This window comes from Dermacentor andersoni, chromosome 2 (genome assembly GCF_023375885.2).
Source record: "Dermacentor andersoni chromosome 2, qqDerAnde1_hic_scaffold, whole genome shotgun sequence".
In the NCBI taxonomy this organism is placed as follows: Eukaryota; Metazoa; Arthropoda; class Arachnida; order Ixodida; family Ixodidae; genus Dermacentor; species Dermacentor andersoni.
The window spans coordinates 99,568,725-99,583,892 of NC_092815.1; the positions used below are offsets into that span (position 1 = coordinate 99,568,725).

The 15,168-nt window shown below is 45.9% G+C and overlaps 1 protein-coding gene across 7 annotated transcripts in view; it reads left to right on the forward strand.

Moving 5' to 3' along the window:
- LOC126541552 (probable chitinase 10) overlaps window positions 1-15,168 on the forward strand; it is a 91,862-nt gene that overhangs the window by 46,503 nt on the left and 30,191 nt on the right. For all 7 annotated transcript variants that reach the window (XM_050188357.3, XM_055076736.2, XM_055076734.1 and 4 more), the window contains exon 5: window positions 13,318-13,418. In XM_050188357.3, the coding sequence (XP_050044314.2) occupies window positions 13,318-13,418 (101 nt within the window). The remainder of the gene's footprint in view (window positions 1-13,317; window positions 13,419-15,168) is intronic.

Below are 15,168 nucleotides of genomic sequence, written 5' to 3' on the forward strand. Positions count from 1 at the left end.
TATATATATATATATATATATATATATATATATATAAAGAACATGAATGCCTCAGACGTCAATATCGCCGCCGCAGATTTCGTCTTTCGTCACGATGGCACCGTCACCATCGGCACGGCTCCGTGAGCGACTACCAAGCTGTTCACTCTTATCTTCCTTTCCTCGGCGGCAGCGCATTGTCTTGATGCCAGCGACGCGCTATATCTGCATGATCATTGCATCATGCATCGCTTCTGCGACCAAGCAAGCTTTCGGCGGCACACGTTCGCTGCCATATTGGCAATAACAATTTAAAGGGAAGCTGAAGCGGTTTTCAATTTCCATGAATTGCTGGGGTTGGAAAGAACAGACCTATTCATTTACGGTTCTGAAATTTTGTTCTTTGTTTTGTTAATATAAGGGGCAGAAATAGCTTTCTAATGCCATCTTCGGCTGGTCGCTTCTGAGCGCTCTGGAGCGCTCTAGCGAGCGGCGTTGTCTTCGGCTGGTCGAAAGAGGCTGCGCGCCCTGCGTTCGGCTGGTTCTTTTCGATAGCTCTACTTCATCTTCGAGCGCTCTGAGGCGCTCCGGGCCCTGTCGTCAGAGCAGTCGCCGAGATTGAAACGTCATCGCAGCGCCGCGTCGCTGCTGTTGGCTACGGCCCACCGTAACCTAGGCAACCTCGGCCACTGCATGCTGGCGTCTCGGACGAACGCTCGTCCCGCCGGCGCGTCCGCCGGTTTTCCCGGCATCGCCGGGAGCTTTGGATAGGTGAAACATCGGACGTTGGCAGTAGTCATGTGGTTTCGCATCTGCCATTTCCTTCTCCGAGAGCGAGTCGCGCTTTCGGCTTGTGCGTTTGTCCTCTACCTCTGAGCTCGGGGAACGCCGGATCTGCCCGACTCTGCTTCGGGGAATGGAAGCGACCAGTCGAAGATACCATAAATCACCCCCGCGGACACGCCCCCGTCGCTTCCCGGAGCGCCGGGTGAGGCGGTTGCCAGAGGAGAGAACCGGCGAGAGTGACGTCACTCGCGGGGACCGTACTGCCGGACCGGCGTGCTGGCATGCACTGGCATGTTTCTTCCCGTCCTGCTGTTTACTAAACGACGCTACGAGAGATATGCCGCCGCTGACATTTGTTTTCTTTAGCGATTTTCGTGAACTGTGCTTCCTTTCTGTGCTGCGTGAGTGCCTACAGCTAAGGGCGCCTAACCTGCCCTCGTTCTGTGCACATTCGGCTGTGCGAACACAGGCGGCCGAGACGATGTGGTGTTTCGCATGTTTCCGAAGGACAAGAAACTTGCAGCGGAGTGGGTCCGTGCGGTGAGGAGATATAATTTCGTGCCGACGAAATCAACTGTGCTGTGCTCGGAGCATTTCCGCGACAGTGGTTATCATCGGAGCTTGACAACGATGCGGGCAATCGGTATTCCAATGAAATCGGCGCGACTGAAGCCCGGCGTTGTTCCGTCTATATTCTCCCACAAGACAAACACCTCGCCACCTCCAAGAGCGGCCTTCGCCAAGAGGAGAAAGGGTGAGGTAAGGGTTTTAATGTGCACACGGGCAATGTTTTAAACAGATGATCACCTGAGTGTCGAACAAACGGCCTTACAGCGGCCTTTGACGAAGCGAGGTGGAAGCACAGCCGGTAATATGCACATGCCTGCAAACAGCTTGCCGTTTTCATCCTGTGTTTCCCCTCCGCTGTGTCACGGAACACTGTACTACGGCTGGTTGTTCGGTGCTGTTTTGATACGGTGAAATAACTGACCGGGGGTACGCTTGTGCATTACGTGATATTTGCTATTCGTCCTACCACGCGGGGCCCGCAGGTTTAGCTGTTCAGCATTCGTGTTCAAATCGCACGACATGAGGCGTTACGGTAATATTTTCATGCTCGCGATACAGTAGTTGAACTCGGCGTGTAAAAATTTCGTTCCGTAGATTTCGCACTCACACCTTGCTACCAGCAGCGAAATGCTGCAAAAACAAGCGTTGGCACAGCCGCGCCCGTGGCAAGGCGAACGGGCTCAAATAATGAAGTAACGTTGTGAGGTATTGAACTTCTCAGCGTTCGACGTCGTCTAGGCCAATAGGGGCATCACTGCTGCACAAAAAATGTTTTCTTGCCTTTGTACCTAGAGAACTAGCTATGTATCAGGCATGACAAAATTATTTGAAAGTAATTATATTACATTACTCATTACTTTCTTTTTACAATCATCGATTTGAATTACATTACCGATTACCGCTTTCAAAAATGGTATTACTTTACGATTGCTTCCAAAAAGTTTTCATGCATACAAGAAGCAAAAAGCAAAGTTTATAGGGACGCCAACCTTTCTTGAAGGTAACATACACTTGCCAACATTCATGCCCTCCCCCCCCTCCATGTTCCTCCACGACATCTCACGACACTACCAACTTTCTGGCACCGTACACAACTTACTGGTGCATATTTAATGCAATTAATAAATTACTTCAGCCATGAAATTACAGACACCAAATAATTCACATTGCTAAATCACTAGACAACTAATCCATCACATAAATTACTGAAAAAGTATTTCAATTACTGGAAGTAATCCAACTGTTGTCATGTTTGCTGATATGCATGATATGCTGAAATTCATGACATCCATGCCTTGCACTCTTTCAGGCTATAGCAGAGCACCTAGAGAACCAAGCCCCTGATGAACCTGTTCCACTACCATCACCAATCGAAGAGTTTGAAGCAGCCAGTGTGACATAGGCAGATAATGTTGAAGAGTTTCAAGTAGCCAAACGGGGCACTTATGTTCGCGATCGTGTATCAACACGCAAAAAACCACGGAACCTTAGACAAGCTGCGGCAAGGTGCTTGACATCGCGTAATTGCACCCATGTTTGCAATCTAATGAGAAGTTAGTGCTTCGGCATTCTTCCAGCAGCAAGTTCCCAGTGACACTTTAGCGCATTTTTTCTCCCGTCATTAGAACGTGCAGCTACATGAAAAAAAAAGAAACATACGTACCAGCTAAGATTTCCAACGCGCGAGAAGGTGCACACATCGCTCTCGCTGTTGGCACACTCAACGTCGTCATTGCCGCCATCGTTTTCCGTATCGGCTGTCGGTTCGAACTTGTACGGCGAAAACACAAGCTGTCCGAGACAGCGAGAACGTTCCATAATGCTTACAACTCAGCCATAGAATAAAGAACAACTTTGACTCAGCTATGAAGCCAGAACAGAACAGCGTGCTACGCTCTGAAACGGCGGCGCCGACCGGCGACGGCCGCCAATGACGTCACAGCGGCCCCGACCAATAACGGGCAACAGCGGCGTTCGCGCAATGCCCTGAGGCGCTGGTGCGCGTCTACTTGGAAAAACAGCCGCTTGCGTTTGTTTCCGCCCCTTTTGAACCAGATATTCGTGTTCAGGGGACTCAAAACTGTAGAATGCCGCAGAGAACTCATTTTTTTCGAAAAGTGTTTCAGCTTCCCTTTAAACTGCTTGCCTTCGAAACAACAACGCGCATAAAAATCGAAAGCGGACTGGCCGGCCACAAAGAACATGCTCACGGGGCCATACTATTGATGACAGCATCACAAAAGGCTAAGTGTGGTCAGGTTGACTTTACAGGTTTGCAAGTAATGACTGACGGGCTAGTCGGTTCATTATCACAGAAAGAACAGCGCTTCAAGTTGTTAGCGCAGTTTGTGCGTGGTTCCTTCTTTGAGTCCCGTCTTGAAGTGCTGCTCTGTGACTTTACATATGTTCTTTTTCTGCGTCAGTTACGCCTTCCAAGAGCGTTTACTTAAAACATTTTTGTTCGCATGCCTCTTACAGAAGCATGTTTAATCGAAATTTCTTCCCTTGGCTGCTCAATCTCGATTATTATTAAAATGAAATTTGTTGCATTTGAGAGAGTAAGTTCAATTCTAGCGACGGTTAGAAGCGGAATATTGATTTTGGTTTGAATTTCGTGAAAGAAATTTTTAAAAATTCGTGATTTCGAAAATAAGACGCACGAAGTTTGTGAATTGATAGCTCTGCATCAAGAACAGATGTTGTGGTTCTGTAAACAGCATCCATTAGATCATTCAAAGCGGACAAGTTCTCTATGTCAATTTATATCTTACGCGGATTTGTTACGTTGTGTATGAGGGTTCTGCAAGATCTGTATTTCCATATTACTGAATTTGTTGAGATTCATGTGTAACATATAAATTTTGTCCGCTTTAGATCTACTATTAGATGCAATTGACAGAATTGTGATATCATATTTCATTGCTGAGTTACGGAGTTGTAAATTGTTAGCCTCGTTTTCTGAATATTATAGATTTTTGCCAATTTTTAATGAAACATTTTTTAGCGCCTAATCACTGTTCCGAAGTTATAGGTTAGCCCAAGACGCACCTGCATGTGTTTCTAATATCCACTATGTTGTCACGGATTCAATAGCGAAAGAGCGTTATCTTATCAGATTGCGCGCGTGAAGCGAATACTGGCGCACATTCTCCATCACATTTGAGGACCCGAGATTGCGCTGCAATGTACGGGCATTCCAATCTGATGAACCGATGTCTTGATCCGTAGATCAGACCCAGAGGAAGCACTACTATGCGCGCAGCCAGCGTTGTGCTTTGAGTGTTTTCCAGTGCAAGCTCACCTTATAATGAGTTATATTCATGACTCAGCCCACCGTGGTTGCTCAGTGGCTATGGTGTTGAGCTGCTGAGCACGAGGTCGCGGGATCGAATCCCGGCCTTGGCTGCCGCATTTCGATGGGGGCGAAATGCACGTTAGGTCCACGTTAAAAAACCACAGGTGGTCAAAATTCCCCGAGTCCTCCACTGCGACGTACCTCATAATCAGAAAGTGGCTTTGGCAGGTAAAACCGCATAATTTTTTATTCATGACTCACCCCTTTGGAAGTGTATTTTTCTCCACATCACTACAGTGTGAGGTTATAGACGTGCTCCATCTTCATTGAGTGAATACTGGGAAACGGACCCGGACTCTTCTTGCGTGTGCGCTTACACATTCACCGCAACAATTTATTTCTCATAACTTACCTTTTAATTTAGGAGGCTGTAAAAGACAACACTTTTACATTAACAAGTTGTCTTAATAACACAGAAAATTTAAATGATTATTAATCGGCTTTCACTTCATGGCAAGGAATTTCAAGAAAGATATCTTTATTATAATTCAAAGCCTATCCGCTTGACAACTTTCATCTGAATTCCCCCTTGCAAGCTGATGCCGACTTACAGGTGGTTCGGATCGGGGGCCCTTGAAATATGTCCAACCTGTCAAGCAAAGAGTTATTACAAACGTTTCAATTCAGGAAGACGTCTTACCCTCCTGCCTTTCATTCCCATTCGCAAACACGCATAAGACGAAAGTGCTGCGTGAAGAGCGTCGTTAGCCCAAAGAAACGAGCTACCGTAACTCCCCTCACCTATATCGCTGTCATTTGGGCTTAGATAGGAAATATATATTTTAAATCGAGGCCTCACGAATCCGAAAAGAGCTGCCCGTGACCAGCACCAGCTAGGTTTCTTTCATTTCGTACTTCATCCCAGCGGCTAGTAGTAGCTCACAGAGCAGAGCGCTAAGTGTGGTAGTGGCAAAGAAGGTGCTCCATACTGTCTCATCACCCACCGAAAATTGCACGCCGCGCTGCTGGCCATTCCTAGAAAATCGTATATATGACTCCCAGCCATTTGCAACACAACAACATTGTTTTGCGATGGGAGAGTCCAGGTGAGAGACAGGGTGGTTATGGAGATGAAAACACGCTATTTTCTACAGCAACTTCAGGATGGATGAATGAATGAATGAATGAATGAATGAATGAATGAATGAATGAATGAATGCCTTCATTTATTGAGAAAAAGCAGGAACAAGCATCAGTGGAAGCACGTCTGAGCACATTGGTAAGGAAGCGGGGGACAAAGAGAGGAAAAGCTGGAGCCCGGGTGGCGTCGCAGTTTAATGTCGAGATAATATAAGCAAGAGTTGGTCGAACCAGTTGAATTCCAGGGTAGATGTGTGATGTGGCGAGTAAATGATTGGAGTCACCCCCAAGCATCCGTCCTTTGCGGTAGTATAAGCACCGGTCGTTCTTGGTAATAAACGTTTGCTGAAAAACAATCTTGGCAATTACTTATTCATCGAGTCATACCTCGCAGCGTATTGCTCAGTTGTAGGGTCTGTAGATTACTACTGCGCTGTCGCAACAAGTTGCGACCATACCGTGTCGCTTCCGGTTGCAGTTGCCATACTCGTGACTCTTATCATTGCGGGAATACTATAAACATGGGTTTACTGCACAAGTTAGAGAACAGACATTTTAGAACAGCGTTTCTCGCCTGACATACGCTCAACGCCAGCACCATTGCAGCATGTTACGGTGCGCGTCCCTTCAAGACAGAGACGCGAACGCAAACACAAGAACGTGTTAGAAGACAGGGTGCCGTCTTGGGCCTGGTGCCAATCATATCCACGCCAACAATATGTTAACAATCATGCTGTTGTTTCTATGGAAAGAGGTTATATATTTAAACTTCTGGAATGACAATCCAATCCGCTGCCTACGGGAGCGCTTGAAGCCGCCGGCGGTCATATTGTTAGAGGAAAAGGAGCGTGGCTGCAGTACGTGGCCATGGTACACGCGTGGCGCTTCCTGTGCTTGCGCTTCTGCGATGAAAATTAAAACTAGACCCCCTTAAGAAGATAAAACTAGACCCCCTTAAGAAGTATATCAGTCCCCCGTTGTATGTCGCTTGACGTTGTGTGTCGTTGACAAGCTGTCATACATCGACAGCATGTCAACTAGCGTGTAACTGATACTTCATTAAGGTCGTTGCTTGTTTGTGTTGTGTCAAGCAGGAGAGAGTAGTTGAAGAGGTGACACTGGAGAGAAGGCGGTGAGGGAAGTCCGCGAAAAGTACTTGAGGATAGCCATATTGAACGTCGACGCCGTGTTGAATAAAGCCTGCGACTTCGGTTGCTCAGGTCGCCAGAAATGCTTGAGTGGTAGCATACCGCTGGACGTATTTGGCAACGACAGCGATAGACACAAACTTTGCGGATGTAAACAAAGGAAAGAGACCTAGTGAGTTGGCCGGCCTTTTTGAGCTCTGGCAAAGTTTGAAAAATGAATCTGGCGAAGTATGACGTAACCAAAATAGTATATGCCAACCCAAATGAATCAGCATGTTCATATTTGCACGACACACCATAGTGGCCTGCTACCAGGACAGTTTTCATTCAGTGCATTGGGTGATGACAGTTTTCATTGGGTGCTTGAGAATAAAAACGAGCACATCAGAGACGACCCAGGGACGTTTCTACGGTACAAGAGCAGCACGTCACACCCCTCTCCCCCCCCTCCAAAAAAAAAAAACGCGAGAATAAGCTTGCCAATAGGGGCATCATAAGATCGAGCACTACGGCGCTTGTTGATCTTGTTCAGGATGACGTCAGCGTTTCATTCAACGTTTATTTCTGAGAAAATGAGTTGAAGTTACGTTTATTTGCATCACAATGGTGGACGTAATCAGGCAAACATTGAGACCATTTCATTAGAGGGTGCCTGACTACTCTGTGGAGATTACGTACGACAATGACAACAAACAACACAGAGAACTTCGCTTACATCGATTCGCACATACGTGGGATCCGCATAATGTTTTAGACAATCACTTTATATGTTTAAGAATGGCGCTCATTAATGCAATATTTGCATTCACAGTGAACAAAAGCGGCTGTCGTGTCCACGGTAGAATTGAGTTAAACGGCTTTAATCCCATGGACATTATATCGTTGCGAACTTCCGTGGGATTGTAATCGTTAGAATGGGGTACAAGTGACAGGAAAATTAGGAGGTTGATGAACGGCAACAAGGCAGAAGCTTGCACAAGACCTCAGGGAAATAAAATGACTTTTTGAGCAGGGCGGACACGGGGCCATGCAATTGTTTGAATGTCTATTAAAAATCCTCCAAAATATGAACAGAGGCGGACAAAAATGCAGGCATTTTGGGAAAGGCGAAACCGCTGGAAATGTTAAGAAAGCATTAGATAAAAGATGACCTAAATATAAGAAGCCATAACGTTGACAGGGTGGCCAAAATCGGCTGTTGAAGCAGTTCAGCTGAAACGCGATGGTGCGAAATAAGGCGAGAATGTCGGCAAGTGTTGAAGAGAGGTCAAGTTCGTATAGATACTGTGGCCGACGCCAGCGCCCGGCAGCTGTCAGGCGACTGCACGTATAAGCAAGATTCCTGGTCATCAGTCGTTACAGTGTGATTCGGGTCTGAAATATTTGACGCGGACTACATCTCATTAAATACAGTGCATTCTACGGTGTCATTCTTCGATGGCTGGTACCGATTCTCCCGTAATAAGTATAGAAATAAATTGTCTCACGTGCCGGCTGTCACCTTCCACAAACTGCCAACATTCCTTCCCCTCCGAAGTCGCTTAGTTTTTATTGGGTTGGCTGCTAATAACGAGGTCTCGGGATCGAATCCCAGCCACGGCAGCCGTATTTCAATGGGTGTGAAATGCGAAAACACCCGTGTACTTATGGTTAGGCACACGTTAAGGAACCCCAAGTGGTCTAAATTATTCCCGAATCCCCCACTACGGCGTGCCTCATAATGAGACCGTGGTTTTGGCACGTAAAACCCCATATTGTGTCATGTAACATTCGTTAAGGATGTACTTTGCAGTCGCACAACTCTTGAATACAAGTGCCAGTAGTTGTGCGCGAGGTCTTTGAGTATGTGGGTAGCCTTTATGGCGTCCGATACCTGCTAGTTTACATTGCAGCTATATTATAAAGACGGAACGTCAACATGACAATACGGAGAACATACAAATCCCGAATATATTACTGCACAATAGTTTTAAATAGCGGTATTCCTTCAGGCACATGGATAACCGTCATAGGAGACTAGCCTGGAAACTAACTACAATTACTGTATATGTCATACCCAAGGGTGTACCTGGCCTGGTGTCCAGTAAATGTGATGTAATATTGCGAGCAGCTTCGGCCATAGCATGCTAACAGACGACGACACAGACTGAAGTGACTAGCGCAAGAATGGACACGGGACACTAAAAAGGCGGCAAGGACAAGCGCAAACTTCCCATTGGAAGTTGGAAGTTTGCGCTTCTCCTTGTCGCCTTTTTAGTGTCCCGTGTCCACTTTTGCTCTAGTCACTTCAGCATGGAATACCAACTAACCCGGTCTGTCTTAATACTTAAGCACACCTCGATTTGCAGCTGCGACGGTAGCCCATGAGTGCGGATAGCAAAGTCGCCAGCGAAATAATTGGGGGCTCCTTAACGAAATCGATAGGTCAAAATCAAAAGCCGTCCACTACAGCGTCTCTCGTAGACGCTCACTATGTTCGAACGTTAATAATGTGTGCCGACTGAAGAAAGGCTGCCACGGAGTGCTTCTGACGGTTAGCCTACTTCGTTTACTCCGTAGCATCAAAAAGAAAAAAGAAAAAAAAAGAAAGAAAAAGAACCGTATCAAAAGCCCAGGATCAATCATCGCTCGTCGCGACTAAACGCTCTTAGGATGATAAGTCATTTCCAGGCGACGAGCAGGTACGCCTTATCAAGAACACTGATAACGCCGGCGGGACAAGCATTGTGGCAAAGTTCAATGCGCAGAGATAGCTTTTAATTATTTTATATTCCTTTTGTTGACGTCATCACGCGTCACCGCGGGAAGTTTGAAACGTTTAAGGTCAGTACGCCACGTGGTGGCACTCACGCGAACTAGTCCCTCGTGTCTAGAAAAGCTGGATATGTAAAGCGCTACTGGTGGAAACGACATTGAACCGAATGAAAACCCGTTATGAAGAACAACAACGTACCATTGGCCACTCCAGAATTCGTTACTTGTACTGGCAACACTGTCCAAATAAACAAAGGTAGCTATGACATCCAGATTCACGGCGCCTCTTCTGCTTGGTGCTGGGCTCAAGTTTTTCGTGCGTGGCGAACAATCGAGGTGTTTCCACGAAGCCGAAAGGGTCCTTGCTACCAATTACCTTTTTGTTTTTATCAGCCTCTGAGATTTCAGCGGTGAAACCGCGGAAATCAGTGCGCTGTACGAGCAAACGTCAGGCCTGCCTAGTAAACCGCATCAGACTTTTTTAATGACAAAGAGCCTTTTAAGCGAGCAGGAGGTTAAAAAATAGAAATATTTGTGCGTATAGCGGGCCTCCAAAAGGTGCAAGCACTTGTTCACGGCGTTGCTCACCGGCACGTACGATAATTGACTGTTTTCGACCTTCATAGGCAACTCTACACTGTGAATCGTCTTACAGTATATCACACAGAATTCCACAATATATAGGAAGTAACGTCTGTCGTGCATTCAGAAGGTAAATACGGATATTGTGCACTGATAGAACTAAGCTAAATACTGTTAAGTTGCGTGGTCAGCATATCTTTGGATAAAAAATAAATGAAATTTCCGTCTTTGAGTCGGGGCACCTTTCTCCCTATATTTAGCTGATACGTCTGCTAAGGTAGTCTGCATCTGATGACTGGCGCTTGTTCGTGCTCGCAATACGGAGTTTTCCAGGTGGGGTCCAGGCTTCGGAGCCCAGCAAACACCCGCCGCGCGCAGGAACTGTTAAACCTCGGAGAAACGTGAGAAGTAAATAACAACCAATCGTACCATTTGTGTTTCTTCCGATAGGCTTACGAAATTTTGCAGTGGTTTTCTTTTAAACAATGTAATTTGTAATAGTGTAAATGCATGACTTAAAGACGAATCGAACAAGTGGGAATGAAATTTAGCTGTGTGCACAGGGTCGGGAAGGAAGCTTACGGCGCTGTAGCCACGCCGAATGCTCATAGTATAGGAGCGAGCGCTGTTTGCAGTTGCTTCTCAATTCTTTGCGAGCAAATATTTATTTATTTATTTATTTATTTATTTATTTATTTATTTATTTCAATAGCTTCAGGGCCCATAGGGCATTACAGTTATAAACTGATAGCTGACTGCGCTTATGAGAAAACAGCATCATCTGCTTGTGCCGCTAAACTAAAGCACGCTATCAAAACGATATGTCGCCTCACGACATAGCAAGTGGCATGATCAACTTGACACCTTCCGATCTATAGTTTTCGTTCTTACTACCGTTGCTTTCGAACAAAAGCACATTACCGAGAACATTCCAGCTGCTTAAGGCATTAGTGACACTAATGCTGGGGCAGAAAACTAATCTAACCAAACCAAATGAAGCTTAAGTGTGCATCACTAATTTATGAAAGCGCCTGCATAAACAAATTGCACTCCGCGATTTCAAACGCTAGAAACATATTTAAAGTATTGTACTGGAGAAGAACCAGCAGTATCCACTGCTTCGAGAAAGACGACGACGATGAGTTTGGTCGAAGCCTTCTGCCTGTATTGCCTGAGCTGCGTGGCCTCTCGCTCAGGCTCTCTACTCTATGACAGCTTCATTAATTACACCAAAACACCCCTCGGCAGTAAAAAAAGAAAAAAGAAAGCTATGCTCTTCTCACGGAGAATAGAGAAGTTGTCCCGAGAGAAGCGTTTCGATCAAACCACATCGTGTCACTCACGCTTTTCGCAATGCGCAAGTATATTATTCACGTCGCTCTCCGTTGCGCCTCGTCTTCTACATTCTGGAAACGATGAAATGATGATTTACTGTCTTTCCCGCGCGATGACTCGTCCGTTACGGTACGCAGCAAAATTCTTTCGAGATATACTTTCTTTTTCTTTTTTGGGCTTGCGCACGTCGGCAGCACAACGATTTGAGAACTGCGAGACAACGTTGCAGCGGCACGCTGCAATGTGAGAACCTACGGCTCAACCTAGATCAACTGGTTCTCGGCGCGGCTAGGGGGCCGCCGCGCCGAGTAGCTGGAGTCGCGAACAGCTGTATGTTGCAAATTGCAGGCCTAATCTGCTGTCAGCGCAGCTAACTCGGCAGAAGTTGCGGAGGTCTTTTGGCTTAGCCTTACTGAGATTATTCCCCTTATAGACACAATCGAGACGCCTTTACCCCAGCTGAGCGACTTATATGCTAGAGCCCCTGGTAGCGCCTTGGAAACAGGAATATAAATTATTTACGCGAATTGGAGCGGAATAACCTTCGAATGCGATATGAAGCACCTAGTATAAGATAAAATGATCGCATTTTTTCGATGCAGATCTAAAACGTTTTGTAGCTGAACTCAGAGAATGATACAATTTTGGCAGTAGATGGATCGTCGAAGTTTAGTTTAATGCTTCCGTGATCAAACGTAACGTCCACTCTACAGGCTACACACGCAATATGATAAGTTTTTTTTTTTTTCGTAGAGGACGTTGCAGATATAAATGCCTTTAAGATGAAATGTGGGGAACAATAAACTTAAGCAATTCGATACAGTCAATGTTTCCCCCGCCGTGGTTGCTCAGTGGTTATGGTGTTGGGCGGCTGAGCACGAGGTCGCGGGATCGAGTCCCGGCTATGTAACAAGCCGGAGACCATTGAGCACGCTTTCATTGAGTGCTGGGATGCAATTTTTTATTGGGACGTCTTGCGAAGAACTATTAAAAAGGAACTGCCGATAACAGCACAGGGTATACGTTTCCTGCCGGTAGACAGCCATCAGGGCTTTCCGTACGACATGATAATGCTCCTGGGCCTCCATGGTCTTTGGAAGACACGGATGGCGGTAACGCACGCCGATGTGAATGCGCGCTCAGCACGAGAAAATTTTGTTGAAAGCATTATTTTCATACGTGAGATATATCGTGTACAGGCAGATCCGCCTGACTGGTTGGGTATTCTTGATGAATTAGTGAATTTCAAGAAATTTTAGCTTGTCACGTTGGTCCAAGTAGGCCAACGTGTTTTTATGTATGTATGTCATTTTGTGAATAAAGAAAAAAAAAGAATCCCGGCCAAGGCGGCCGCATTTCGATGGGGGCGAAAACACCTGTGTACTTAAATTTATGTGCAGGTTAAAGAACCCCAGGTGGTCGAAATTTCTGGAGTCCTCCACTATGGCATGCTTCATAATGAGAAATTAATTTTGACACATAAAACTCCGTGATTTTAATTTTTTAACAGTCAATGTTTCCGGAAAATTGCTTGCTAAATATGAAAGAAAATTTTAGCATTGACTTGATGTGTATTTTGATGTATTTGTGAGATACGTGCGCCAGATTAATACGTAGTTCCGTGAAATTTAGAGGCTGTGGTCCGTAACCGTACTGGATGTGATATTGTACGGTTTGGAAGCATTAAGAGTTTCTCAGGGCACCAAATGTTCTTGTTTCTCTAAACAGAAAGTCCGGTTCAAGATTATGCACGTGGATGACCTCCTAACAATCCAGCTTCCCGCCTGCCGCCCCAAGTGTGACGCTATAGTAAAACGCAAGCTTGCAAGGTAAGTTACCATGAACAAGTTAGTCTTGGCTTGTTTGGAAACGTGCAATAGTAACATAGCAGTAATCTATGCTACACTGAAAATTACACAGATAAACATGGAGTATTCAGCTTGAGGCAGTATACAGTCATTAGTGTCGTAGATGTGTGGTATACTTGAAAACGGACGCGTTCTGTGTGTGTTGTTTCATGGGCAAACTAATGAACACACAAAAAATAGCATCCCATGTTTACATTGTCAGTAAATGAAAGAAATTTGTAAGTTAGGAGGTGTTTTTTTAATTATCCCATTCGCCTTTCATGTGTTCCCGGTGTGTGCAATAAAAACGGCATTATTTTACTGGTAACAGCCACTGTTGCCTCATTTTGGTATGCCGGAGGTTGGGGTCCATCTGTCTTTCTGTCTCTTTGTCAGTAAACGTCTAGCAAAGCGAAGGAACGGAGCAAACACTATAGCTGTAAGGAGCGACCGGAACCGGACGAGTTTCTCAGGTTAGCAGTATTTGAGTTGCAGGTTTGCTGACACCACCCGCACGACCACGCAATATCGCCGCATGTAAAAGATGATGACGTCTGCAGGCTTGTCTGAGACATTTTTGCCTGTGTGATCCCGCCACTTCCTGTATTATGGGGTTCATTGAGACAGTGAACGCGCACACGGCTATGCGTACACGAATCCAGGATGGACGGATGGACGGACGGTCGGACAGAAAGGCGGACTCAAGGCGCACTGATGAGTTTCAAAATCCTTTTGAATGGCAATGGCGACAGACGTACCCTTGACATCAAATGTGACTGCATATCAAGATCGGTCTTTTCAAAAAATTCTGCATTCATTACAAGACATGCACGATGTTATGGCAATGTGTCCAAATTATTATGTAAGAGGACAGTAAGAGAGCCAGTTCTTTATCTGTACTTCAGAGACAGTATGTGGCAACCGCTGCTGTGATATTAAAGTGCTTGTTCGAATCTTCTCCACGATGTAGTGTTCACGGTGCCGTGCTGTACGCATGGAAAACACGATGGAGGTAGCACTAGCACTGAAACAGTACTACATCGTTGACCATGTCGTCTTAGCATATGTAAAAGGCTTGGCGAGGCATCTCTGTACGGATGAGAGTATCTTACCCGTTTGAGACCAGAAGCTGGCTGCAGTGTCACGCATCATAATGAAAAATAGACTGGAAGCCTCTGGCGCCGAAAGTGGAATCTATTTAGAACACCAACGTTGCATATCTGTAAGTAAAGTTTAGTTTGGAATAAAAAGACGTGCGTTACATTAGTGACCAGTCCCCCGTAGTAGACATATGCCGGTATCAGTAAAAGAAAACCAAAGCACTTAAACCTAATTCGGTGCTAGGCGCGTAGTGCGCGCCGATGGACGCGCCACTGGTGGCGGCCTTGCGCAGTACACCAGGGAAACGACCCAGGGGCGCGTCATAGTTTTCTGCTTGGTTGATTGTGCTTGTCTGTCGCATTCACGTTTTCTGAGCAAAATAAGCAACAACCTTCGCATGTGTGGGGTGGCCAAAGCTTCAAAGAATGCCGAAGAATTGTTCCACAGTGGGGTGCTCCAATACCTGCAAAAACGGGCCGGCAATACGGTTCTAATCATTCCCCGCAAAGCCTCATCAGCGGGAGCAGCGGTAGCAATGGATCGCGCCGTTCGGCGGAAAATTTCTTCTCATCCTTTCCTTTGTCGTGTCGCTGTTTTTTTCCCCTCGATCATATTTAAACAGGTAAGCGAC